The sequence below is a fragment of the Manacus candei genome, unplaced genomic scaffold (assembly GCF_025592945.1).
Source record: "Manacus candei isolate 608988 ecotype Guabito, Panama unplaced genomic scaffold, ASM2559294v1 h1tg000003l, whole genome shotgun sequence".
In the NCBI taxonomy this organism is placed as follows: Eukaryota; Metazoa; Chordata; class Aves; order Passeriformes; family Pipridae; genus Manacus; species Manacus candei.
In genome coordinates, this window is record NW_026138051.1 from 17840676 (window position 1) to 17868265 (window position 27590).

Sequence of the window (27590 nt, forward strand, 5' to 3'; positions counted from 1 at the left end):
CTGGAATACTGTGTCCAGTTCTGGTGCCCCCAACATAAGAAGAATGTGGAACTGTTGGAACAAGTGCAGAGGAGGCCACAAAGCTGGTAAGAGTGGACCACCTGCCCTATGGAGACAGGCTGAGAGAGTTGGGACTGTTCAGCCTGGAGAAGAGACGGTTGTGTGGAGACCTCACAGCACCTTCCAGTCTGTGAAGGGGCCTACAGAGAAGCTGGAGAGGGACTCTTCCTCAGGAACTGGAGTGACAGGACAAGCAGAAATGTGTTCAGACTGACAGACAGCAGGGTTAGATGGGATATTAGGGATAAATTCTTCCCTGTTAGGGTGGGGAGGCCCTGGCACAGGTTGCCCAGAGAAGCTGTGGCTGCCCCATCCCTGGAAGTGTTCAAGGCCAGGTTGGATGGGGCTTGGAGCAACCTGGGATAGTGGGAGGTGTCCCTGCCCATGGCAGGGCACTGGAAGGTCTTAGAGGTCCCTCTCAACCCAAACCATTCCATGACCCTGTGATTCTGTGAACTACAAACCCTCTTCATAGCTTCATCGTGCCTACAGGACCTGAGAGATACTTTACCTAACAGAGTTCAGCTGTGTGTGAGGAGAGGGTTAGAGGATTTCCTTACCAAAAAAAGCAGTTAAATCCAGTATCCCCTCCTGTTGTCTTTGGAGTTCTAGCCCCACAGCCCCCCACCCACACACACACCTGTCAGGGGGTTCAGAAGGGCTCCTGCACTACCACACTGGGTGTTACACCTGGTGCCAAGCAGATGCTGTGCTAGCCTCCTCTGCTCCACTTCCTCCACTGTTTGGAGAAATTAGACCAGCAAACAGCTTTTAAATCTTTTTAACTCCTCCACAGCCAATCCATTCTCAGACCACCTTACAACCAGGCTGCAAGAGCTGTTCTCTCCTTTGCACCAGCATCCAGCTCACACAAATGGTGGGTGACATTTAGGCACCCAAGTTGGCTTATTTCAAGGCAAGAAGGAGGGAGCAATCACATCAGCCCAAGGTTGGGCTGTGCAGTGGCCATGGAACCACACTGTCCCCATCCTCTCAGGGGAGAGGAGTGACAGAACCTGGAGGGGCAAAGGGTGAAGCCAGAGCTGCCAGCTTAGAGAGGGGTTTAGACATCATCAACATCTTTTTATTAAATAACCAGAAAGAAACATGAGCTATTTTCACCTTTGTGAGCTGACTCCACAGTGAAGTTCCCTCCCCAGCATCCAACACCTGGATTCTTGGACTGTTTCCTCACAGAGGAGATGCTGAGTTTGCTCAGTCACATGAGTGAATGGGAGGCACCAGCCTGGAGCTGGCTCAGGGATCCTGGTGCCATGGTGCAGACATGTGTTAACGAGGAACAACCAGACTGTGCTCACACCCTTCACTTCTGTGACAGCTGTCTGTACAAGTTTAGAGTCAGAAGCATAACTTCAGGATCTCCACTCTTTATGTCAAGAGCTTGCAGGAAGCAGTCCAATGCCTCCTGGAGTTTCCCATCATTCTGAAATTTCTTCCCACTGTACACCAAGGTGTCGTAATCTCCCACAGCAGGAGAGGAATTCTGACCAACCTCCTTTTCAGAGCCACTTTCCTGGGTGAAGTAGTCAATCTGCTCACCCGACTGGAGCTCAGGGTCACCAGTGGATTCCTCCTGAGATGACTCCGTCTCCTCCGCCTCGGACTGCTCAGATTCCTCACTATCTACATGGGAGGACTCTTCACCTGTATCAAGTGTTTCTCCAGTAGGTTCTTCTTCAGTCTCAGCAGATTCCCCAGTACATTCCTCAGCTTCTTCTTCCACAAGCTTGTCTTGCTCCTCATCAGTGTCATCATCACCTTCTTCACCAGTGGTTTCCATGATTTCCCCAATATCCTCCACCTCATCTACTACTTGCTTGATGAGTGAGCGCCTGGAAGCATTAGACTTCCTACCACTGTTACTTAGTCGAGGAGAAAAGATGGCTCTAGCCCTACTTCTGTCACATTTAGGGGTGGACACGCTAATTCCTTCCAGAATTTGGTGCCCAAGGCTGTCCAGGGGAGAGGAGGGAATTTGTTCAGGCTGCTCTTCACTCTCGCTGTCTGAAGCAATTCTGTTTAAGCGTTTCCTCCTATTAAAAGTAAAGAGACCACTGCTTTCCTCCAATGCTTCACTCCCTTGCAGGGAGGCATTTGGCTCTTCCTCATCTGCGGGACAGGGTTTGCCACAGTTACTGTTCTCACTCAGCTGACTTTTGTTTGGAGATTCTTTGGTTGGAGATTGACACAGACTTTCTGCCTGGAGTTGGAAGCTCTCGTTGGGGTGTTCCACTGACCCTTCCCTATTTGAGGCATCCTTCCATCCCTCTTCAGACTCTTCCAAGACCAGATTGAAGTCAACTTGATCCTGGAGAGAAAGCACAGATGTGTCCTCCAAGTTGTCTTCCAGCACACGAGACTTGCAGAGCCCACCATGGGTTTCCGGTGTGACATTTGATAAGCTCAGCACTGCGGAAGTGGAAGCTGCCTCAGGAACATCCTTCTGCTCTGTCCCCAGGGCAATGTGCAGGTCAAGTACCTGAACTGACACTTCTGCATCCCTTTCAGGATTGTCAGCTATGCCAGACTCGTTGGAGGAATGCTGATGATGCCCAGACAGGTCATTCCCTGCCTTAGCCAAGCTGTCTGAATGTACATGGGAATGCTGTTTCTTCTCTTGGAGGCTCCGACTCTCTTTCTCAAGTGCAGGGGATAATAGTATAATGCTGGATTCGAGATTTTGCTCAGATTCTTGTATATCACCTTGTTCTGCTGCCTTGCTGGTATTAAGCAGCTCTGTCTCTATAGTTGACACATCTTGTGGCAGTTTCTGCTCACTCGAGTCATCAATAGTTAGAGTTGTCATTTTGGAGCTGACATCAAGTACCTGGACCTCCTCATCCTCTGTAAAGTCAATAAATTTGTCTTTTTCATGTGCATCAGCTGCTGGTGGTGAAATAAAGTGATTTTTGTCATTCACCCCCGGAGACAACTTCTTGGGTCCAGAAACCAATCCTGGTGGTCTTTGCCACTCCTCTTCACAGGCACTTCTGATCCCCTCCATCCTCTGGTCTCTGAGCTGGGACTCCAGCTGGACCAGCTCATGGGCTTTCTGTACCCTCCGCTGGATGTACTCATGGGCTTCTTCGCTCTCCACTTGCTCCTCGTGAGCGGTGTCCTTCGTGTAGATCAAGTCGTGGTCAGAAATGCCAAACATCGCCAGCGAGTGCAGGTAAGCAATGTGCTCGTCCAGCTGCGTGTCGGACTTCCTCTGCATGGCATGCAGGGACTGCAGCTGGATCTGAGTCACAGACGTCCGAGTATCTTCCAGCGTGAAGAGCTCCCTTAGTTCCTGTTTGGAGAAATAGCGGAACGGGTTCTTTTTGTCACCAGTGGTCTGTCTGATTAACGAATCCTTAAACACCTGCCGCCTGTATATCTTCTCTTCCACGGTGCCGCAGGTGATCAGCCTGTAAATCACTACGTTCTCTTTTTGCCCGATCCTGTAAGCTCTGTCCACAGCCTGAGCGTCGGTCGCTGGGTTCCAGCTGGGATCAAAGATCACCACTCGGCTGGCTGCTGTCAAGGTTATGCCGACGCCCCCGACCTGCGTGGTGAGCAGGAAGACAGAGTAGTCCGTGTTGCTCTGGAAGGCATTGATGCGCTTCTCCCGCTCCGTCAGGTGGGTCACCGTGCCATCAATGCGCAGGATCCGGAATTGTCGGCGAGACAGGACGAGCTCTATGATATCCAGCATCTTCCTCGACTGTGAGAACACCAGGGTTCGGTGTCCCTCTTCTCGCAGTCGTTCGAGCAGTCCCACGAGGAACTGCATCTTCCCAGACTCCTGGATCATGGTCTCATCAGAGAGATGATCTATTTTATTCGCACCTGAAAGCATATCTGCTTCGCTCCTATGATCCTGCTCAAAGTACTCCTGCTCTTCCAAGCCCAGCTGGATACAGGCTCTTGCAGACAGAAGCCTGGGGTGGTCACAGAGCTTCTTCAGGACTGTCAGCTCAGCCAAAGGTGAGCGGGTTGTCATCAGCACTTCCTTCACGTGATCCAGGCAGAGAAAGTTCCTGTATATTTCTTCCTGTACCGGTGCCAGATACACCCACACAACAAAGTCATTTTTCCTAGTGAGAGATGGCATGACAGGAGCCCTGTTCTCACTTGGATCCTCAGGAAGAGGAGCATCTGCTTTATCAGCAGAATAGCTTTTGATGTCTTCCTTAGTTCTTCTGAGGAAATAGGGCTTTATAATGGCCATGAGATTCTCTGATATCTTTAGCCCCAGCACTTTCTCACCTGGAGTTGCATCCTTCTCCCTCGCCCTGGTAATGGGATTCTCGTATTCCATTTTAAAAGTTTTGGCTGTTCCCAAGAGGGAGCCTTGGCAGGCAAAGTCAAACAAGGACCACATTTCCCGCAGGTTGTTCTGCACAGGGGTGCCCGTGAGCAGGATGCGGTGCCGGGCTGGGATCGCGTACGCACACTTCGTCGTCTTGTTTGATGAGCACTTGATCTTATGTGCTTCGTCAAGAATGACGTAGTCCCAGACAAACTCCTCCTCATGGCGACTGGCCAGCTGCTTCCAGTTGTTAATGAGCATATTGTAGCTCGTAATGACGATGCCATTCTTCCTCTGGACCCTCTCCAGGTTCCTGGTGCGCTCCGCCTTGCTGGTGCCGTGGAACTCCTTGACACGCAAGCCAGGGGTCCAGCGAGCGAACTCAGCCAGCCAGCTGCTGACCAGGGTGGTGGGCATAATGAGCAGGACATGCTGGATGAGCCCGGCGTCAAACATACCCGAGAGGAAGGCGATGACCTGGATGGTCTTGCCCAGGCCCATGTCATCTGCCAGGATGCCACCTGGCCTGCCCTCCCGGTGCAGGCGGTACAGGAATGCAACGCCTTCCCGCTGGTGCTGGAACAGCTTCTCGTGCATCTCCCCGTAGATCAGCAGGCCGCTGCCGCACACATCCACGAAGCCTTCATCCTCATCCTCCTGCCCTTCCTGCTCGGCCGCCACCGCTGCCAGCGCCTCCTCCACTCGCTGGATGCGGCCCCGCAGCTTCTCGCTGGGGCGGATGGCGGCCGCCAACCGGAACAGCCGCAGCGCCTCTTCCAGGTCCCCATCGCCCGCCGCTGCCTTCGCGCTGGTCACGAACCTGCGGGAGTCACCGTGAGCACCGCGCGCCCGGGCCCGGCCCACAACCGGGGGAGGTTGGCCCGCCACCGCCACCCCCGCTCTGGGGCCGCCTCTGCCCGCCCCGGAGCCCCTCGCCCCCGCCGCTCAGTCCCCGCACACCGCCCGGCCCGGCCCGGCCCCGCTCACCCCCGGTACCGCTGCTCCTCGTCCGCCGCCTGCCCCGGGGCCGCGGCCGCCATAGCGCTTCAAACCTGGTTCTTCCCGTCCTGCACCGCGTCACATGCAAATCACCTCGGCTCGCAGCCAATCAGCACGGGGGCGGGAGCAAAGGGGCGTGGCTGCCCCGGGAGGGCGGGGGACTCGGGGACCGGCGGCGGTCCCGTGCTGTCCCCGCCGTGCGGGAGGCGAGGCGAGGTGCGGGGCACCCGGCGGGAGTCCAGAGGACTCGCAACTGCCCTCGTCCCCGGTGCGCTCCCGCTTCCTGCCCCGCTGCGGGTGCAGCCCCAGGGCCCTCCGCCTCGGTCAACGGGCGGTGGGGTCCGCCCGCCGGCAGGGGGCGCGGGGGGCGGCGGCGGGCGGCGCTCTGCCCCGCGCCCGTGACCGGCGCGGAGTCGCCGGGAGACCGAGCGCCGCCATGGAGGCGCGCGCCGCGGGCCGCGGCCTGCTCGTATCCACCGGGAGCGGCGGGGCCGGGCGGGCGGGCGGGGCGGGGCGCGGTGCGGAGCTTTCCTTAGCTGCGGCGCAGAGCGTTGCCGGCGCGGAGGTGCGGGCCGGGCGGCGGGAGCCGTGTGTGCTCGGCCTGGCGCGGCGGGGCGGCCGCTACGGGTGAGTGCGGGCTGGGCGGGGATGGGGCGCGGGGGTTCGGCCCGGCCCGGCCCGGCTCGGTCGGTGCCACGGCCGCCGTGACTCTCGGGAGCCGAGCGTGCCTCCGGCGGTCTCCACTCATCCTCCGGCCGTGCCTTGCCGGGGTCCTCCGGCCGCCGGAGCCGCAGGGTTGGAGTTTGTGTGGTTTTGGATCTGCCCCGTGCCAGGCGGAGTTGAACAGCTCTTAACTTCTCCCCACGGGCACCCACGTCCTGCGCGGTCCCACCTGTGTTGCTTTTTCCTTGTTCCTTCCCCATCAGTAGAGCGATAGCAATCAAACACCGTGTCTGTGTACACACGGCTCCCGCGGCTGTTTGTGTGTGTGTATGTGAGAGAACAGGGCGTTGCTGCCGGGTTTTTGCAAGTCTTTTTTTTTTTTTTTCTGTCCGCAGGATCGTTATCCACTCACAGGAGAAAGAAAACTCCGATCCGGATTATATTCCCATCAACAGCCGCTTTAAGTGTGTGCAAGGTACTGACTGCTGGGGGGAGGGTGGGAATCCACTGCTCTTCGTCCACAAACTCAAATTTAGTGGTGTTTCCTGACCTGCCTCCTGAGCAGGTGTGGGTTGTGTGCTTCCCCGTGAGACTGCAACTCACAGTTTATGGAATCCCCTTGTTCCTCATCCAAGTGGTTTGTCATTCCATGTCAGCATGTAGTTGTGAGGAACTTGGCTGGCCCCGGTGCGTGGTGGGCTTGCAGGGGCTGGAATTTGGTGTCTAGTGGTGTCTGTCTCTCTGGCTTCTCTGTCATGTCGAGAGTTGGGAACTTTTACCTGATTCCTGCATGTTCAGATCTAAATTTCCATAAGGTCTGGCAAGCTCTCAGCTCCCAGCAGTTGGATCGGGAAGGGCTTTAGGCCTTGGCTTGGAAGGACTTAAATAGCTGCAAGTGTCCTTGGGGCAAATCCTTGTCAGGAATAAAAGCAACTTTAGCCAGATTGGCTCATTCCCTTCTGTGCAGCTCAGTGAGGTTCTACCCCTGGTCTTGCACTGTAGAGAAGCTCTGAAGTTCCTTGTCAGGTTGGTCTTTCCCAAAGTAGCTGCACTGATGGGGAAAAACCATCCAAGTGTGTGAGAACTCTGTGTGCTGGGAATCTCCCTGGGACACTTGGTGGGAGGTGACTGTCTAGGTTCTCTGTGCCAGAGCCGTTAGGAATGTACATAAATTAGAGCTGTTTGTTCCTCTTTCAGGACTCTTTGTGGTTTGTAGCAAGCAATGTTATTATTTAAGTCCTCAGTTACTGCAGCATCCAGCATGAGCTGTCCTGATCCTATTTTTCTCTTTTCCAGAGGCAGAAGAAACTCTGCTGATTGATATAGCTGCAAACAGTAAGTTTTATAAGGGCAGTGGTGTGGCTGACCTGTCAGGGAACAGCTGCCTGGTGCTTGTTTCACCTTTCCAGTCTTCCCCCAGGCTCTGTGTTTGTCCTCTGCCCAAGCCACGATTGTTTTCCCTCTGATGTCATCTGGCTCTGCCAAATAACCACTCAGTTATTGCAACGGACAGGGCCTGAAATGCAAATGATTGAAACGTTTGCAATTTTTCATACTACTTTTAGAGCTCCTCTCTGATAGATTGCAGTAGGGAGAAGGATTCCTAAAGCCAGAAGAACCTGCTGAGGATACCCCGAGCAGGGTGGGGGGATTTGAGAAGCGCAGGGAGAGTAACTTAGGTGCGGGTTTCCATCAGAAACAACGTCTGGAAGTTGTGTGTAAAGCCTGGTGACTGACTGTGAGCCGGCCTGGGCTGACTCTGTGAGTGTGTTTGAAGCAGGCTGCAAGGTCCGGATACAGGGCGACGAGACACCGGAGCGGCTCTTCGAGATCCCCGACGAGGAGCGCTGCTTGGGATTCCTGTCCGAAGTGCAGAGCATCCAGGAGGGTGAGCAGAGCTGCACCTCTGTGTGTGTGAAATCCTCTGACTTGTCAGCACGGTTTCTGACAGGGTGGGGTTTGTTCCAGCCCACCTGAAAGCTTCTCCTGAACCCAAGGACGGAGCCATCTGGCATCAGGTGGAGAAGAGCCTCCCGGGTCTGTTGCAGGCCTCTCCTCCAGGTACAGCTGGCTTTGCTCAGGGGCATGTGCAGTGCTGGGGTGCTTGGGGTGGGACCTGGATCTGACCCTGCCCTTGGCAGCCTGGCCTCTGCTCCCTGGTCTGTTCATTCCTTCCTGAGTGCTCTTTTCTGCCTTAGTTTGTGTGTAGTAAGCTCCTTGCTGCCTTGACTTGTGATTAGTGCCCCTTTCTCCCATTCCCTGAGTCACACAGTTGATAAATTCCTGTTATCATTTGGGGTTTTTTTGCTTTCTGTGGAGTTACATTTTTTCAGTCTTGATCAGAGCTGTTTCAGATTGTTTCTCGGGGCATTGTGCTTGGATTTTTCATTACAGGAGCTCTGGGGTTTGAGGATGACTTCAGCACTCTGAGCCTAGAAGAGAAAAGGAATATGCAAAACCACCAAGCGGGATCTCGGCGGGAGCCCCCACCTCCTCCTGTTCCTCAGAACAGGCAGTAAGTAACACAGGGCATCTGTTCCCTTTTTTACTTCTCTTCCTAGACAGCAGAACAAGTTCTAGTGCTGGTTTTGCCTCCTTCCTAGATTTCCCCGAGAGAGAGAAGGTACATCCAGAGACCAGCCCAAAGTGACCAACACGATGCGCAAGATGTTTTTGCCCAGCACGCAGTCAGGGCAGAGAGAGGGTCTCATCAAACACGTGCTGGCCAAGAGGGAGAAGGCCTACATCAACTGGCACAACTTCAGGTGAGAGTGGGGAGGAAGGGACAGAGCTGTGGGATCTCTGCTGTGAGCTCAGATCTCACCCAGGTTTATATCCTGGTAGCTTCTGATGGATGGCAGCTCAAGTGGCCAGTGAGGATGGTACAGCCTGAAAGTCACCAAGTGCCCATGGTGCAGCTGCTCCTATTGTGTCTTCTCCCTGTGTGTGTCAGATCTCCTGAGCCTCAATGAGGCTGGAGCAGTTGGGCAGAAAGGGTGAAGGTAGATGTCCCACCATGCTGTCCTGATTTTGCCCTGCATGACATGGTGCTGAAAGACCCAGATGTTTGCTGGTGGAATGTCTTAGTCCAGGAGGAGTGTCACTGGGAGTGACTCACACCTGGGAGAATTTTTTAAGGAGAGGCTGGATAGCCTCAGCCTGGAGAAAAGGAGGCTCAGGGGAGACCTCACTCTATACAACTCCCTGACAGGAGGGTGGAGCCAGGGGGAGTCTGGCTCTGCTCCCAGGTAACAAGCGACAGGACAAGAGGAAACGGCCTCAAGCAGTGCCAGGGGAGGTTCAGGTTGGACATTAGGAAGAATTTCTTCACAGAGAGGGCTGTCAGACATTGGAAGGGGCTGCCCAGGGAGGCAGTGCAGTCCCCATCCCTGGAGGTGTTCAAGGAACAACTGGATGTGGCACTCAGTGCTCTGGGCGGGGTGACAAGGAGGGGGTTGATCACAGGTTAGACTCGATGATCTTGGCAGTCTTTTCCAACCTCAGGGATTCTGGGATCCTGTGAATTTCAGTTCCCCCCTGGCTGGCACAGCCCCATGCAGGGGCAGCTCACAGTGTGTCAGTGTGTGCTCACAGTGTCTGCTCCCAGCCAGGACACTGCTGTGCTGCTGTGGTTTTCATTGTGTTTTCTGATGGTTCAGCTGCTTTTGTGTTGTAGGTTTTTTGTGGGAACGTGGAATGTGAACGGGCAGTCTCCTGACAGCTTCTTGGAGCCGTGGCTGGTGTGTGACACAGAGCCTCCCGACTTCTACTGTGTTGGGTGAGTGGCAGCAACCTAGATTTACTGACGGGGCTGGTTCTTTGTTGCTCTTGCTGGGATCCTGGAGGGCTATGTTTGGTTTAGGCTCTTGTCATGCTCCCAGAGGCTGTACAGAGCTGAGCTGTGTTGCACAGGAGCTGTCTGAGGGCAGAGAGCTGTCGGATGAGGCAGAGGATTGGGTTAGACAAGGCTGGTGTGACATAACCGATTTTCCTGGAGGCATCTGCAGAGCTCCCTGGTTGTCCTCTGCCTAAAGGGGTGCTTCCCAGGGGAGAGGGTCGCTAGGGGGTTATGGGTAGGGTCTCAGAGGCACCATGGGGAAATTGTGCTGCTTTATTTAGCAAGTGGCCATAAGGAGCTGCTCCTCCAAGGGCTGTTGCTGGAGGTTTCACATTCCTGTAGGAAGAGGGGGATGTGCATGAGGGCTGAAGGTGCTAAGCTCTTGGGTTTCCAGGTTCCAGGAGCTGGACCTCAGCACAGAGGCTTTCTTCTACTTTGATTCTACGAAGGAGCAGGAGTGGCTGGCTGCTGTGGAGAGGGCCCTGCATCCTCAGGCCAAGTACAAGAAAGTGAGTTCTGCTCAGTGGTGTGTCTTGTCATGGAGCTGGCATGATGGGAAGGAAAAGGGAAAGGGGCTTCCCCTTTCCTCACCTACCCAAGGAGCAGGGCTTGGAGAAACCAAGGGTGGTACTGGGCATGTGTCAAGTGTGCCAAGTTAAATCTGGAGTGTGTATTTCTGCCCCACAGTTGTGGGGGAATATTGTGCTTCGAAGCAGAAATTTATAAAGGTGGGGATCACAATACCTTTATCAAATAGGAAGGTGGTGCAGGGAAGCAACAGGTTCAAATCCTCTACCTGTGTTACCATCTCACCCTGTAGTATAGAAGCCAGGTGTGTCCTGAGCTGGTAAATCAAATGAATAACTTTTTCCTGAAAGAATGGGATGATTTATGAAAAAAAAAATTTTCCAGAGGCTGTTGCCTTGGGACAGAATTTCTTCAGCTGTGGCAGGACTTTGTTCTGGCTGGTTAAGAGCAAGCCATTGGTTTTATGTCTGCTGTAGCAAACCTTTCTGCTGCAGGGACCAGTCCTAAATATATGAATGGGTTTCCCTGTCCTCCATAGCCCACGTGTTCAATGTCACACCCTGTCCTGCTTGCCCTGAGCTGAGCTCAGGGGCAGGTGTTACAGGGAGTGAAGCAGGGAACAGAGCACCTTGCTGAGCTGAGACCCGTCGAGGGGAGTCAGGAGTCATGGCCTGCAGTGCAGAGAGGCCCTTTTCTTTACTTGAGTTTTGGGTGAATTCCTCCCACCCTGGTGAAAGAGAGCACAGGATACGGCTGCAGGAGGGGGAAGTGGCTGAAGCTGTAGATAAGACTTGTGGTCGCTTGTAAATTCCACTTCTGCAGAGCAGACTGGGTGCTGGGCTCTTCAGCTCTCAGCTTCTTCCCTCACTCCCTAGACTTAATCCCAACACATCTGAAAGTTTCTGTGAGGGTGCAGACTGCACTCAAGAAGGTGAGGCCTTGTCACTGTTTCAGAGTGGTGACCCCACTGTTTTGGAGGTTCAGGAAGATCACAGACTGGGCAGGCATTGGCTTAGCACATGTAAAAGATCAGCAGCAATCCCAAGATCCCCACTGGGACACAGCACATGAGCACGGTGTTAAGCCCTGGGGGCTGAATTCTGCAGCAGAGGAGAACAACTCAGCTCCAGAGAGAGGCCCTTTGCTTTAGGGAACGAGTGTTTCCTGAAAACCAATCGACCTGTACAGCTCAGAGATGCCTTTTGATACCCCATGCACATCTGCCTTGGGGAAATAAGAACATCTTTGTCCATTCCCTTGGCATGTGCCACTGGCTCTGCTGGAGTTAGGAGCAAGCCAAGGTGAGCCCTGACTCCCAGCTGCACCTGCAGCCTCAGCACAGCCACAGCTTTACACCAGAACTGGCTGGAGCACTCAGGGTCTTCTCTGGTTGTGCTGTCAAAGGCTGAGACCTCACCAACAGACCTGCTGTGTATTTATTCAGTTTCTCTTACCTCATCCTGTTGTAGAGAAGCACCAGCGTGGGGAATGCAGTGAGCTCAGCACAGCTCACGACTCTGGGGAGTGACAGATTGACCCCCAGAACCTTCCTGTGGGACAGGAGGCCCTTTCAGCAATGTTATTAAATTTAGGGATTGAGTACAGAACATGATGAGGAACGGGGGGAGCCAGAGCAGCAGAGCATCAGGCAGAGCAGGCAGCTCAGAACTGCATTCCCCCTGCCTCTCTGGGAACTCAGGATCCCGTTTATCTTCGCAGGTGCAAATGGTCCGTCTGGTTGGGATGATGTTGCTCGTATTTGCTAAGAAGGATCATCTGAGCAATATCAGAGAGATCGTGACGGAGTCTGTGGGCACGGGAGTCATGGGAAAGATGGTGAGTCACCCAGGCCAGCTTGTTGCTTCCCTGTATCCGTGCGAGAAGCAGCACAGCCTGTTTTTGTTTACCTGTGCCATCCCTGTCCCCTCCCTGTGCCACACCTGACTCCTGCTCTAACCCCACTGGTACCTGCTGTTCCCAGGGCAACAAGGGCGGTGTGGCCGTGAGGTTTGTGTTCCACAACACCACCTTCTGCGTCGTCAACTCCCACCTGGCTGCCCACGTGGAGGACTTTGAGCGCCGAAACCAGGATTATAAGGACATCTGTGCCCGGATGAGCTTTGAGACCCCCGATGACAGCCTGCCTCAGCTCAACATCATGAAACACGAGTGAGTTGTGTTGATGTTTTCCCTTTTGAAGCGGTGTTGGTTTTACCCAAATCGAGCCAGAATTGCAGCAACAGGAGGTTTCATGCAGATAAGTTTTCTGGCTTGATAAAATAACTAGAAGTGCCAAGGGCTGTGCTGTTCTGCAGCTCCTGCAGACAAACTGTGGTCACCTCCTCATTGTGCTGTCCCCAGCGTCCCTCTCCTTGCATTTGTGTGTAACTCTTCAGCAGGCCTAAACAGAATACAAACTACTGGTAATTCTGTAGTTAATATTTAAACCATTTAAAAAAAAAAACAAAAATAAAATGTAGAGTGGATTAGTACAGAAAATACTTCAACTATTAGATTATCCTTGATAATCCACTAGTGCAAATGTTGAGGTTTGACAAAAAGAAACAGGAAGAGTTCTGGTACTAGAGGGGGGGCTAAATTTTAATCTTTAAATGAACCCTTTGTGGAGTAAAGAGTGGGTCCCAAGAGTGTTTCTTTAGCTGCTGGTAATGACAAGGCTGTAGGTCCCTTTGGAAACCTGGAGAGGAGCAGGGCGGGAGCTGTGGCTAATGGCTGAGATGGGAAACAACATCCAGAAAGTTGTAAACTCCACAGGAATCTAACTCTGCTCCTGCCAATTCTGCATCAGTTGGTCTTTGTTGGGCAGATGGTGCAGCAGTAACCTGCTCTGGTTGAATGAAAGGCAGTGAAAAACCAACAGGTAAAACCGGGATGTCACACGAGGTGTGATCCTGCAGATACAGGTGCCTCTCCTGCCCAGCTGGCTGACAGGCAGGCTCTGCTTACTGAGCTCCACCACTTCCCTCTTCTGAACATGTGAAGAGCCTTAATACCAGCTAGATTTTGTGTGAAGCTTGGTGGGATACACTGGTTTCACTTCATTAGAGGGTCAGTGCTGTTCCCTAGCTTTTTTGGGGCTGAGGCAAACTCATTATCTCCCAGTAAACTAAGTCTTCAATCCTTGGAAGATCCCACAGGAGGTGGACTTAGTCCTGTAGGATCTGCTGCCACTAGAAATTTCTGCTTTTGGACTCGATCTTTCTTGTCTTCTTTTTTTTCTTCCACATGTCTCAACCATAATGTGATTTTTAAAAGGGAGATGTTAATTGCTGATCTGCTCTGAAATTCTTCCTTCTGAGGGTGGTGAGGCCATGGCAGAGGTTGCCCAAAGAAGCTGTGGCTGCCCCTGGATACCTGGAAGTGTCGAAGGCCAGGTTGGATGGGGCTTGGAGCAACCTGGGATACTGGAAGGTATCCCTGCCCATGGCAGGGAGGTGGAACAAGATGAGCTTTAAGGTCCCTTCCAACCCAAACCATTCCGTGATTCTATATGTCTTTGTTTCCAGTGTTGTCATCTGGCTGGGAGACTTGAACTACAGGCTGTGTCTACCAGATGCCAATGAAGTGAAGAGTCTCATCAGCAAGAACGAGCTTCAGAAGCTGCTGACATATGACCAGGTCAGTGAACTCACTCACATTTGCCCCGTCCTTGAGGGGTTGTCTTGGTTTAGGATATGCCTGTGCTTGGAAGGAGCTGGCAAACATGGAGCTGGGGAAGGGGCTGGAGCACAGGTTTGATGAGGAGCAGCTGAGGGAGCTCAGCCTGGAGAAAAGGAGGCTCAGGAGGGACCTTCTCACTCTCTGCAGCACCTTGACAGGAGGGTAGATCCAGGTGGGGATCAGGCTCTGCTCCCAGGGAACAAGGGACAGGAGGAAATGGCCTCAAATTGCACCAGGGGAGGTTTAGGTTGGATATTAGGGAAAATTTCTTTCTGGAATGCACTGAACAGCCCTGGCACAGACTGCACAGGGCAGTGGTGGAGTCCAGTCCTGAGAGGATTTAACAGACGTGTAGATGTGGCACTTGGGGGCATGGGTTAGTGGTGGCTTGGCAATGCTGCAGGAACAATTGGACTCAATGGTCTTGGAGGGCTTTTCCAGTCTAAGTAATTCCATGACACTCTGTAAGAAGGGTCTATAGACATAGACACTGGACCCTGATGGAGCTCTGGGTGCACTGGTGGCAACAACCCCCTGAACAAAGCCAGATTGTCCATACTGGATTAACTGGGTGACTCAGGCATTTACCATGGAGGTGTGTCTCTGTCTCAGTGCAGGAGTTCTCTCTTATGTACAAACTACAAGCTGAACACAGGAATTTGTAACAGCAACAAAAGCTGCTGTGATCAGTGTTGTGGAAGAGGTATTGATTTGGAGCCCAAATCTGCTCAGCTAGCTTGACCTGAATTCTGTGCTGTCACCTTCCCTGCTCAGCACTTCTCTGCAGCACCCTGAAACCCAGGGCAGGTACCTTTCAGGTGAAGGATTGCTCCCGTGAAACCCAACTGCAGTTGTGCAATATCACCTCTGACACAGTTTAACAGTGAATCTCATTCTGCTCTGTTGCTCGTTTCTGTTGTGCTGCAGAGCTTCGTGCAGGAAACAGCTGTGGCTTAGGTTTCAGTGAGGAAAACAACCAGGAGATTTTTCAGAAGAGGAAACGAGCGAAGGAGGGTGGTGTCAGGTTATCAACCGAGCGCAGTCCTAGAGGCTCTTGCTAAAATGGTTGGAAGGGAAAGTTTAATGATGGTGACCTTGAGCCTGAAAAACTAATGAAGGCATTCAGCACAAGCAGAGCAGTTAGTATTTCCCTTAACTCTTATTTGATGCTGCCTGCATGGCTTGGTGCCCATTGTTACTCGGTCTGTTTGGAAAACATTCCACTGACGAGTTGAATTTTTACCTCTCTTAAAGGTGTGAGGTCTGAGAGGCAATTTGGGGATGTCTGTGAATTCCATGGCCACAGGTCGTGGTTGCTCTGCCTGTAGATCTGCTCTCTGACACTGCTGTGTGGGGGAGGGTTTATTTGATTTGGTTTGGTTTTTTTCTTTTTAAAGCTTTCTTTTTTTGCTTTAGCTGAATATTCAGCGCACTCAGAAGAAAGCATTTGCAGATTTCATGGAGGGAGAGATTAAATTCATCCCCACGTATAAATATGACTCTAAAACAGATCGCTGGGACTCCAGGTACACTGGCTGCCACTGGGCTTATTTACTTATGACATAAAAAGCATTTTCTCCCAAAACTTGATTTCCTGCTTCCTAGAGCTGGAAGTACCTGTCAGTGTTGTGTTTGCCCTCCTTTCTTTCCCCTGTTTTCTGCAATAAGCAGCCCCTGTGTATGATGAATGGGCGCATCCCTTAAACCGCAGTTGCTGCCGATCCTGCTGGATGAAGGCAGGTGAAGCATGAGCTCAGGGGGCCCTGCACTGGGGGCTTTCTCTTTTACCAGGGACAGGCAAACACATAAAAAGGAGTTGCAGAGATAAGGAAACAGGCTCTCTGAGTCACCCTGTCCCCTGACTTGCACACCCACGGGTGGCTGTGCTGTGATAGCAGCCGTGGTTCCTGCTGGATGCCTCCCCCAGACACGGCTGCATCTGCTGCAGGGGCTGCTCCAAAGGGAGAAACTCCCAAGAAGGAGTTTCAGACCATATAGTGATTGGATTTGACTCTGCCTGTGATTATGAATCAGCACAGTAGTTAATCTGAAGAAGGATAACCTAGGATTCAGGCTTCATAACATGATAGTAATCGCTGAGTAGACTTTCCATAGTGGAAACAATAAGTGATGGATCCAGTTGTGGGCAGAAAGATCTGGCGGCAAAAGAAAGTCATGCAGCTTGGGTCACAGCACACATGGCTTCAGGTTGTGGAAGTGGGCTTGACTGAGTCGTTTTGTTTTCCTGATGCTGGAAGGGACAGGAATTTTAGCTGCTGCATCAGAGAAGGGGTAGAGAGCAGAAGAAATAACACAGAATTCAAGTTGGGGGAAGTGATAGGGTTCGTCCCATCACTGCTGTGATGGTGGGGGTGGAGGGAGCTGGCTGGCTAGGAAAAGGAACAGCTTGGTTGGTTGGTTAGGATCGTTGGATTTCCCTGGTAATCTCTTTTTCTTTGTAGTGGGAAGTGTCGTGTGCCGGCGTGGTGTGATCGGATCCTTTGGAGAGGAGGGAACATCAATCAGCTCCGGTACTGCAGTCACATGGACCTGAAGACCAGTGACCACAAGCCTGTCAGCGCGCTTTTCCGCATTGGGGTAGGTTTATCCATGTGCTGGGGCGGGATCCCAGCAATTCCAGGCATTCCTTCAGGAGTCAGGACACCTCTGCTAAGGCTGTTGCAAGAGGACAGATGAACCCAGCTGAGGTGTGGCTGCTGTGGGGGTGCTGCCTCTGGCAGTACTGGAATGGGGGAGCCCCTGCGTTCTCCCCACCGCATGGAGACACAGCAGTAGCCTGTGTCTGGTTGTACCTGTGCTGCCCCAGATGTGTCAACAGGCTGTCACTGGTTCACACCTGAATGTCTTTGGTGGTGAGTGGCTGGCAGGACATTTGGGATTCCTGGCTTAGTGAATGGGGGCAGTCCATGTCCATTTTTGCTGCCTACTGCTCTCCCAGAAGGGGTCAGGTCAGAAGGGACCACAGTGGGGTGTCTGGTCAAACCTCCCTGCTCAAGCAGGGAGCACGTGGCAGAGGATTGCATCCAGATGGTTCTGGAATATCTCCGGTGAGGGAGACTCCACACCGTTTCTGGGCAATCTGTTCCAGTGCTCAGTCACTGCACAGGGAAGAATTTCTTCCTCATGTTCAGGTGGAACTTCCTGAGCACCAGTTTCTACCTGTGGCCTCTTGTCCTATTGCCTGGCACCACTGATGCCTGGTCCATCCTCTGCCCCCTCCCTGCAGTTACTGACAGACATTGATGAGATCCCCTCTTAGTATCTCTTCCTGAGGCTGAACAGGCCCAGCTCTCTCAGCCTTTCTTGGTCCCAGAGATGCTCCAGCTTCAGCATCTCTGTAGCCTCTGCTGGACCCACTGCAGGAGCTCCATGTTCCTCCTGTACTGAGAAGCCCAGAACTGGACACAGCACTGCAGATGTGCCTCACCAGGACTGAGTGGAATAGGCTGAGTCTCCTTAAAAGAGATTCCCCCAGTGATTTCCCGGTAGTGTGACCAGTGACCAGACAGACCCTGGTAACATCTGCAGGGGTGAAATGTGTAAGGTTGCAGATGCTGCTTGGGAGTGCACCCAGGCACGTGAACCCTCTCAGCCTTTCAGCTGCACAAGCAAGTGCTCAGAGAAATAGTTCACTTCTGCAGTTTGGTCATGACCAAGAGAGCCCCTGTGAAGCCGATCAGAAGCTTTGCTGAGCGTTTTCTGTCTCCCACAGGTGAAGATTGTGGATGAGCAGAAGTACCGGAAGCTGTTCGAAGACATCGTTCGTATAATGGACAGGATGGAGAATGACTTTCTTCCTTCACTGGAGCTGAGCAGGAGAGAGGTGAGGATGAGACCAGAATCACTGTCACTTCCCAAACACAGCAGCCTTAGAAGTGCCAGAACTGCTTTTAAAGACTTTGGTTCAATGAACTCGATTATAGGAAATTGAACTCTTTCGGTGCGCTCCTCTCAGCCATGGGGGGCCACAGCAATGTCTGGGGGCCACTGCAGAGTCTGGGGGAGTCTGGATGTGTGCCCCATTGTGGCCACTAACGTCACTTGTGTTTTCTCTTTGCAGTTTGAGTTTGAGAACGTGAAATTCCGTCAGCTGCAGAAGCAGAAGTTTAAGATTACCAATAATGGGCAGGTCACCTGTCACTTCTCCTTCATCCCAAAGCTCAACGACAGCCACTACTGCAAGCCGTGGCTTCGGGCCGAGCCCTGTGAAGGTTACCTGGAACCAGGTGAGTTGTGTATTGGTGTAGGCTCCTATCCCATCTCCATTCAGTCCCTCCCGTCTCTCCTGTGTCCCATGTTTCTTGCCATCAGCCTTGTCTGTTTGTCTTCTCTTTGGTGGCCTTTGTCCTTGCCATTGTATATTTGTCCTTGTCATCCCTTTTGGAGAGTGTCCCTGTATTCCTGAGATCTCCTGTGTGTTGCAGATGAGAGCACAGATATCTCCCTGGACGTGTACGTCAGCAAGGACTCGGTCACCCTCCTGAACTCTGGCGAGGATAAAATTGAGGATATTCTTGTCCTGCACTTGGACCGAGGGAAGGACTATTTCCTGACCATCAGTGGGACCTACCTGCCCAGCTGCTTTGGCACCTCCCTCGAGGCTTTGTGCCGAATGAAGCGACCGATCCGAGAAGTTCCAGTCACCAAACTCATAGACCTGGTGAGTAGCAGTGTTCTGGAGGAGCTCCTTTAACAGGGAGAGACCTGATTCCTTTCTGATTACTCCCAAAAGCAGGAGTGCCTGCAGCTCAGATTGGCCGTGCTGGCCCCGAGCTGAGTGACTTTTCACAGAGCTTGAGGTGCTCTTTTATTCTTCCCCTCCACCACAGCCAGTGGCTTTGGACAGCCTATACTTTATCCCTTTTGTCTGAGTAGACTCTAAACATTGTTTGATGGGACAAAAAAGTGATCCCAGCACCTCATGTTGGTGTTAGTGGTGCTGGCAGGCTCAGCTGGGTGGCACTGTGTGTCATAAGAGGTGTGATTGAGGTCCTGTCCTCCCAGGTGCCAGGGCTTCTTCTGCTGTGCCAAGTGCTCTGGGAGCCTTTTCCTTCTAGATGCATTCCCACTGCTCAGGGCAAAGGAGCAAGCAGAAGCAGGAGGACTGAAGGAGGGACTGTGGTGTTGGGTGTGGTGTGCTGATGGGCACAGCTCAGCAAATGGGCCTCTCTGGCCAGTTTCTCCCACACCAACCACAGTGAGAGATAAGGCCTCAGTGAGAGATAATTCATCACTGAGAGATAATTTATCACTGAGATGTATCTCTGTGGTGCAGAGAACTGTTCCTCTCCTCAGCATTCACCAGCTCCAAATATTCCTCCTCCTGAAGCCTATCATGTGCATGTGAGGGGGTGCAGTTCTGCCCTAGTCACCTTTTGTCCTTTGGGTGTCTCTAATGGCCATTTCTGGGATTAAGCCCCATGTTGGGGATGGAATTCTGATTTCCAAGCTGGTTTCATTTGTCTCTCCTGATGGCCTTATCTGGCCCTGTTCCAGTGAGGTGCAGCAGCTCCTGAGTTCTAGTCCATGTCCCCATTCTTGTTCAGCCAGGAAAGCCATTTCTTTCTGTTCACCTGTAAGCTCAGCCCTGTTTGAGTCTCTATGCCATGTGATACCTTCTCTCTTCTCTGATTTCTCACAATCTCACCCTTCCATGAGGGTTTTTTTGTCCAGTAGGCTGCTGCTTTTCCACCTCTGTAGATTTGCCAGCTTCCACTCCCATTGCTTCCACATTTTCCCTTCAGCAGTTACCCCATGCTTCTTGTTGCCTCTTCCAGTTCCCACCTTTTGTTGTAGGTCTCTACTTTACTTTTCTGACAAGTCCAATACACAGAAAGGTCATTCTTATACTAGAATTTTGACTTTGTAACACACAATCAGGCTAAGCAGGGTCCAGGTGGCATTTGCCTCCTCAGGTCAAGCAGCTGATCCAGGCTTCAGGCTCTTCAGACTTGTCAGGATTCGATTGAAAGTCAGTCTTGTTCTAGAACTGGATCTGGAGTGTTTCTTTGGCCTTGGTGGCTTTTCCACCTGCTTTTTCCTGCTCAGCACTGAGTGCTCTACCCAGCACCTCTTGCTTGATAGAGAGAAACTTGGGCCCAGACTCTGTCCTCACAGTCACACACTGTTACTTTTCTAAGAGTACTTTGAGGCTTCTTCTCCTTCCTTTACCTGTAGATTTCCTTCTCCTGTCACTCATTGAAACATCTAGAAATATAGGAAGCAATCAGCAAAGAGCACCTGCCCCAGTGTCTGCAGCATGGACACATCCCCCGTGTCCAAGGGGAGAGCTATTTTAGGTGTTTTGGTTCTGATCTTACCTGTGAGCTGAGAAATTCTTGGAGACAGACCAAGCTGAGCACTTCCTGCCCCAGGGCAGTGGTGCAGGTGCTGCCTGCTCTGCAGCCCCAGAGTGTTTGGGTGCAGTTCCCTGTGTTTAGGTACTGCTCAGGCTGTGTAAGGCCAGCAGTGTCTGTGCCTTAAGAACCACTTTCCCTCCTTCACTTGTGTGGTGTTAGGGCTTGCCCTTCCCTGCATCCAGCATTTTCCTCAGCCTGGCTGGGCTGTGTTTGGAGGTCTGGAGATGCAGGTCAGTAAGGGGTGAGGCAGGTGGGTGTTGGGTAGTGCAGTATAGATGGGAGTTTATCTGGAAATGGTTCTCCTGGTTCTCCCAGGAGGGAGACACTGGCACTGCTGCTGACACTTGAGCACCTCTCCTTTGGGATTTCAGTATTAGTGTCTCATCCTGTTTTTTCTTGGGATCCTACTGTGGGCTTTAAAAAGCCTCGTGAAGAACCTCTGTCAGGAACAGGTGAGTCTCACAGAATAGGGCATTCAGTGCTGAAGGCTCAACATTAGGGAGAAATTCTTCCCTGTGAGGGTGGGGAGGCCCTGGCACAGGTTGCCCAGAGAAACTGTGGCTGCCCCATCCCTGGAAGTGTCCAAAGCCAGGTTGGACGGGGCTCGAACAACCTGGTCTAGTGGAAGGTGTCCCTGCCCATGACAGGGGGTGGAACGGGGTGAACTTTAAGGTCCCTTCCAACCCAGACCATTCCATGACTCTATGAAGAGGTGAGCAGCCAGGCACAGGCAGGTCGGGGGTGGTGAGGCTGGAGATGACTCACCCATTACAAAATGAGCCTGTGCAGGTGGCTGTGTGCCCTCCCAAACCTGTCACTGTGTCCCTCCCCCTGTGCCTCAGAAGAGGAACCTGTGCCAGCTCCTGTTTGGAGCAAGCTGTTCCCAGGAAGAGGCCAGTCTGTTGGTGCTGTGTTAGAACTCAGGGAGCCTCCAAGTGAAGCAGGCACTGCAGAGGCCACAGAGGACCCTGAGGTGCTCCTCCCTCCCCATGTACCCTGTGCCGTGGAAGCTGCAGTTGCTCCCAGCTCTGCCTTGGAGTGTGTTTGGGCTGTTCCCAGCCTGAAAGGTTGATCTGCCAAGACTCAGCTTGGACAACCTGCTTCTGTTCCCTCCTGCAGGCTCCGTGAGCAGTGTCCAGGCTGCCCTGGCTGGTACAGGGTTGGCTGTTTGGGGATGCTGAGGGCTTGGCACGCTCCTCCCCGCGCTGTGCTAATGCTCTTAGGCTGCGGCAGCAGCAGCCGGGGTTTGAGCACAAACCCTCATTTCCCTGACAGTACCCAAAGCTGCTTAGGGGCCCTGCAAGCTCCACAGCTGCCACACACTCAGAAACACAGATTTAGCCCCGGGAATATTTTATCTCCAGCCCAGTCACAAGGGAAGATGGCTAAAATAACATAGGGGCGTTGATTCTGACCAGTGGAACTTCTTCCTGAGGGACCCGTGTCACCTGCCCATGGCCCAGCTGTTGGCCAGTGCACAGCACCGTCCAAGCCCCTTGGAGGGTTTTCCAGAAATCCTGACGAGGTTGTGCATCATGTGAGCAGGATTGTTGCTAATTGGCAGGCAAATCTCTCACCACAGGTTTAACTTTGGCCTTGTCAGCAAAATGTGTGAAGGACCCGGTGTTCAGTGGGTTCTTGTAATGCAAATTAAGCTTCTGCTTAATCAGAAGAGTTAATCCAAGAGTGCTTTCTCCTTCTTAACCACACTTTTTTCCTCTTCTCTCTTTCCCTCTGCTCTCAGGGAGAAGACAGCTTCTTAGAAAAGGTAACACAAGCAATTGCAGTGTGGCAGTCTGCTTCTCAGTGGTGTGTTTGTAAAGAATGAGAGCTTTTCCCTTGTTTTCTGTGGCAGAGGGAAGGGGAGGGGGCACAGAGGGGACACAGCTGCCAGCAAAGCCTCTTAGCACAGCTGTGGGCTAGATGAGAATGTGGAGGAGCACACAGATCCAAGCCCAACTGAGATGTTAAAGCTCACCAAATTTGCTTTGGGGGAAAAAACTTACTCTTCTGATCCTGGCAGCAATTCTGGATGTTCCCAGAAAAGATTGGCAGCCTTTGGCACACCATGCTTGTAAGGTGGGGTTTACCACAGCACCTTCTCAGACCTGTGGGGAGAGGGCTGGAGCAAGAAACTGAGGTCTTTTGCTCCTTCCATCTTGTGTCCCTGTGGAGGCCAAAGGAGGGCCTTTGCAGGAGGTGGATGTTGCTGCACCTCCTCAAGCAGTGTTGCTGGGGCTGCCAGCTCCAATGGCCATGATGCCCAAGCAAGATCACTGCTTCCCTTGGCACCCGTGCTCTGTGCTGGAGCCAAGCAAGGAAAACATGTCCTTGGGAGAGCAAGTGGGAGATGCCGGGGGTGTTCCCACCCTCCCTACGCGGGCTCTGGCATTTGTAACTTGTTTGAGCTGGCTCTGCGCCGCCTTCCCAGGCTGGGTGAGTTGTTCCTCCCCAAGCTGTTGGTGCAGTGACAGGGTAAAACAGGAGAGGGAAGGGATGTCCCCTCTCTAAGAGGGGATTGAACTCAGGTGTTAAACCAGATGAAGCTCCCAGACTCCCTCCTGGCAGAAGAGAAGGGAGGAATTTGTGCCTGCCTTCTGGGAACATCCTTCTGTGGGAGCATCTTCCCGTGGGAAAGACACGGCCCTTCCTCGCACGCGGCAGGAGAGGGCGCTCAGGGCCCAGCCAGCTCACACGACGCCTCCTCCTCCTCTGTCTCCTCCTCCTCTTCCTTCTCCCCCGCCTTGAGGCGCCCTGAGCCTTCTCCTCCTCCTCCTTCTCCTCTTCCGTGAGCTGCTGGGATCTCCTGCTTGGAGGTCTCCGCAATTCTCCCAGTCATGCCAAGGGCTGCTCCAACACTCAGCTCCAGCGATGTTGGCACAGGGAGTTTCTGTAGAAGAGCCCACAGCCCTGGGAGAGGGTCTGTACTCTCCTCTGTTTCCTTTTAGGGGAATTCTGTGGTGCTCTTGCTTGACACGCTGCTTCCCAACCTTCCTAGTGCACGTGGCTGAGCGAGGCAGCCGTGCAGCCACAACCACACATCTGCTGGCTGGGTCGGACCTGGCGGTGTGCAGGGCAGAGCTGTGCTGTGCCTTTTGGCAGCTGGGGCTACTGCCTGTGCCACTGGGCTTGTGAGAACCCAGGGTGTCTCTGGGTGCAGTGTGGAAGCTGACCCTGGCTCTGGCTGCTGCCAGGGTGTGCTACAGGGACAGCCATGGCAGTTGTCACCTCAGCTGCCAGCTGGAGTGAGGCGCTTTGTGTGTGGCTTGTGGGCTCCTCTGCTGGTGGCCAGGGTTGTGTTCTTGCTTGTGCCGGTCTCTGGATGCTTTGGGAGTGCTGGGCATGGCTTTCTCTTTGGAAGGAATGTGAGTGATCATGAAGCGAAAGTAAAATCAAGCCAAGAATATTGATCCTGTTAAAGCTCGATGTGATGGAGATGTCTGAGCTGTGGAGCTCATCAGCTGCTCCACATGAGTAAGCGGGAACCATGGCAGTGGTTCTGTGTGCTCAGTGAGACTGTCCTTGGGAAAATCAGGGAAGAAACTCCAGAAATCGGGACTGCTTCAGAGCCCCGAGGGTAACCATGGCTGGAGCACACCGGAGCTGGGGCAGACATGACATCTAACCCAGGGTGGGAGCTCATGCAGCACAAGGACTTGCTGGGTCCCAGTCTCTGTCAGCTGCAGGGTGGGAGCTGGGATGGGGATGGGCCACCCTGGGAGGCCAGAGCCCCCTCCTGTGGGGCTGGGAGGGCTGGGGCTGTCAGGGGGTTGTTCCTGGGGGCAGCAGGAAGGGGCAGAGCCAGGACCTACAGAGCAATGGCTGGTGCTGTGGAAGCGAGTCAGGACCAGAGCAGTGCAGGGTCCTGCTGCTTTCCCTCTCCCACCTTTCCCTACAAGGGAGTAGGAAACAGACTGAGGGACTGAGACAGAGGGACTGAGGTTTCCCTGAACTCTCATGTGCTCTTTGTTCCCAGGAGAAATCTGTCCTGCAGATGGGCTCCCTGGACAGTGAGGAGGCAGGTGAGGTGCCACTACAGGTGCCGAAGGAGATCTGGCTCTTGGTTGACCACCTGTTCAAGCATGCCTGCCACCAGGTAAGAGGGCCTCTGCCATGCCAACTTTCCTGGTGACCTGGTTCCTCATAAGCACTTGAAGATCAGATCCAATTTGGTGTTTACAGGGCAGGACTTTTCTGTGTGCTTGAGGCACTGGCTGGGGGTCCCAGGGTTCACCCCACAGTCACCATGTGCCTCAGCCTTTATGGGGAAGATGACTTTGTCCATCCCTGTGCTGTTTTTGGCAGGAGGACCTGTTCCAGACTCCAGGCATGCAAGGAGAGTTGGAGCAGATCATTGACTGCCTGGACACCAGCATTCCTGAGACAATCCGTATCCTTGCCTCAGTTCTGGATCTCAGTTCTGCTGGGAGAACTTGCTCTCAGGAGAGCTTGTCTGTCACCTTTACCTGGCAGGGTCCATGATGGGTGTGGGCTCCTCAGTCCCCGCACAACCTCTCTGGAAGCTGTGTGTGTGCTGGCCAAAGCAACCAGGGGGCTCTGGAAGCTTCCTCAGGGCTCTGCCAAGCGCAGGGATACTGGGGAGCATGGTCTGGAGAAGGGGCTAATGGAGCAGAGAGCTTCTGTGTGGCCAGAGGGTGGGGAAATGCAGTGTAGGGTGCATGGAGCAGTGTTTTGTATGGATGTGAGACAGCAGGGGAGGAGAAGGAGGAGCAGTTAGGCAGGCAAGAAGCTTGCATGACCTCCAGGGAGGAAGCAGAGGTGAGCACCTGGGGAGGAGGAGAGGGATGGAGCATCTGGGGAGGGAGGGGATCTCTCTGCTCAGCACAGCCCTTGATTCCCATGGGTCCAGCGGGCAGTAATCACTCCGTGGCTGAAGCTCTCCTCATCTTCTTGGAGGCTCTGCCAGAGCCTGTGATCTGCTACGAGCTGTACCAGCGGTGCCTGGATTGGTCACACAACAGCCGGCTGTGCCGACAGGTGAGGGGCTCCTGCTGGCTGGGGGCTCTACCATGGCCCTGTGCCTTCCTGGGTCCTGCTCCCTTCCAGGGTGCTGGCAAGTGGCTCTGGGAGCAGGCAGCTCTTCTAAAGACACCCCAAGTGAGCCTTGTGTCACCCCGAGCACATGGGGAATAGCAGCCCAGGGGAGGGGACAAGCCACCTCTAGTCCTTAAGGGCTTGAGCACCTGCTCACAGCTACAATTCTTGTCCTTCCTCAGAGGACTGTGAGTGGCTCTTTATAGCTGGTGGGGCAGTAAGCCAGGTCAAGCGTGTCCTTGGGCAGAGGGGGAAGTTTTGGGGCAGTGAGAACTTGTTTGGGGCACTTGTGGGCTGTGGCTCCTGGTGACACTGCTTCTAGGAAAACTGTTTCACCAGGAAAAAGCCCACAAGTGCCATGGGTGCTGGGCTGCAACTGGGGGTCATTGCTCTGGAGTCCACAGTGCCACATGTGCCCAGGCTACAGCGATGGAAGCTGAGAGAGCCATTTCCTTGCAGGTGATCCTTCAGCTGCCAAGCTGCCACCGCAATGTGTTTCGGTACCTAATGTCCTTCCTCCGGGAGCTGCTCAGGTACTCGGAGGACAACAACGTCAGTGTCGCCATGATCGGTGAGTGCTGTTGCTCTGCTCCGCTTCTGCCGCCCTTGCTCCGTCCCAGCCCTTTTCTGCACCTTCCAAGGTCTCCCTAACTCACCAGTGGCTGATTTTGCCTGCCTCCACAGCTGCCCTGTTCTCCAGCCTCCTCCTGCGCCCTCCGCCCAACCTGATGGCCAAGCAGACCCAGCAGGACCGCCAGCGTGCCATCAACTTCCTCTACAGCTTCCTGCTCGCCGGGGACGAGGAGTGACTCCTGCCGCGTGCCAAAGCCGGGGCCCGCGCTCCAGCCGGGCCTCTCACAGCTCCGAGGGGTAAAGGCTCAAAGCTCTCCAAGTGCCATGTTTACAGTTGGAAGGGATGTGTTCCCCCTCCTTCCCACGCTGTGCCCCAGAGGACCTGCATGCTCATTGCACTGCCATCCACCACTGGAGCCTCCGGCTTCTCCGCGGGAGCCGGGTGGATCTGTTGATACCCGAGCACTGTGCCAGCACCCGTCGTCCTGTGGCTGTGTCACCCGAGTCACGCTTCTCTGTGTCACCCCCATCTCCCCGGAGCCGCTGTGGAGAAGGGTGGGGACGGCTGGTGCTCCCAGAGACCGTGGCACGCTGCGTGCCTCCTGTGCCAGGTATGCCTGCTGGTGTGTACAGCACCCCAGACTGGTGTGGGACTTGTGTCACCCTCTGCCACACAGCTGGCCCAGCCAGCCCCGATGCCGTCACTGTGCTATGGATCGTGCTGTCCCAGGAAGGTTGTTCGGACGTTCGGCCTCCCTCCTTCGGCAGGGCCTTCCCCTCTCCCCTCCCTCCCAGGGCCCCGGCACACGGGTCTGTCCCTGCACCTCACATTGTGCCCTCACTCTCCCTTCCCCCGCGCTCTGCATCCCTTGGGGACACAGAAGGGCAGGTAGCTTGGAGTGGCCGGGGTCAGGCAGGGCCATGAGCTGCCCTCTGCTTCTCCCAGGCTGTCCTGTGCCTAGCACAGAGCAGGAGGTGGCTTCTGTCCCTCCATCCTGGCTTGCAGGACTCGCTGGGTGACCAGGTGCCAGTGGATGGGCTCCATCCCCTCCTCCCCAGGAGGTGCAGGCTTTGGGGGGGTGAAAGGAGCCAGAAGTGCACCTCGGGAGCCAGAGGAGCAGCTGTGGGGGCTGTGCTGGGGGGCTGCAGTGCCAGGGTCACACAACTGGGGAGGGGACACCCCTGGAACTGGTGACTGAGGGTACAAGAGGGTGGCCTGTCCTACTCAAACACTAAGAGGCCTGTGGGGCCACATGGCCTTGGCTGAGGGAGGCCAGAGACACGAGGGGAGTGGGCAGTGGGCTGTTGTCGCAGAGCCTCTGCCAGCGCCTGGGCCCAGCCTAGGGTGTCATGTGTCTCCGTGGTCCCTTTGCACTGGCTGAGCTACCACGGGCTCCCCTCCCTTCTGCCTATTTTTTTTTTCTTTTCCTTAAAATTTTTAAATTACATAATTTATTGGAAAACCATTCGTTCCAAATAAACCTCCGTTGTGCAAGGC

General features: G+C 53.8%; 2 protein-coding genes across 3 annotated transcripts; one reads left to right on the top strand and one right to left on the bottom strand.

Annotated features, from left to right (window-relative positions):
* Nucleotides 1-1133: 1133 nt before the first annotated feature.
* On the bottom strand, nucleotides 1134-5457 carry ERCC6L (ERCC excision repair 6 like, spindle assembly checkpoint helicase). The gene is made up of 2 exons (XM_051790325.1): nucleotides 5363-5457; nucleotides 1134-5195 (listed from the first exon to the last, which is right to left on the bottom strand). The coding sequence occupies exons 1-2, from the start codon at nucleotides 5413-5415 to the stop codon at nucleotides 1385-1387; spliced, it is 3864 nt and encodes a 1287-aa protein (XP_051646285.1). The 5' UTR covers nucleotides 5416-5457; the 3' UTR covers nucleotides 1134-1384.
* On the top strand, nucleotides 5451-27590 carry OCRL (OCRL inositol polyphosphate-5-phosphatase). Of its 2 annotated transcripts, XM_051790493.1 has the most exons (24): nucleotides 5451-5843; nucleotides 5922-6001; nucleotides 6433-6512; nucleotides 7334-7372; nucleotides 7818-7925; nucleotides 8006-8098; nucleotides 8432-8552; nucleotides 8641-8802; nucleotides 9714-9815; nucleotides 10270-10384; nucleotides 12123-12239; nucleotides 12385-12572; nucleotides 13931-14042; nucleotides 15501-15610; nucleotides 16547-16682; nucleotides 17818-17928; nucleotides 18166-18331; nucleotides 18530-18765; nucleotides 22209-22232; nucleotides 24441-24560; nucleotides 24770-24854; nucleotides 25335-25462; nucleotides 25979-26090; nucleotides 26204-27590. In XM_051790493.1, exons 1-24 carry the CDS (start codon nucleotides 5457-5459, stop codon nucleotides 26326-26328), a joined length of 3057 nt encoding a protein of 1018 aa, XP_051646453.1. In that variant the 5' UTR covers nucleotides 5451-5456; the 3' UTR covers nucleotides 26329-27590. The 2 variants fall into 2 exon arrangements, with proteins under 2 accessions (XP_051646453.1, XP_051646463.1); XM_051790503.1 differs by lacking the exon at nucleotides 22209-22232 and having other exon boundaries at nucleotides 7815-7925.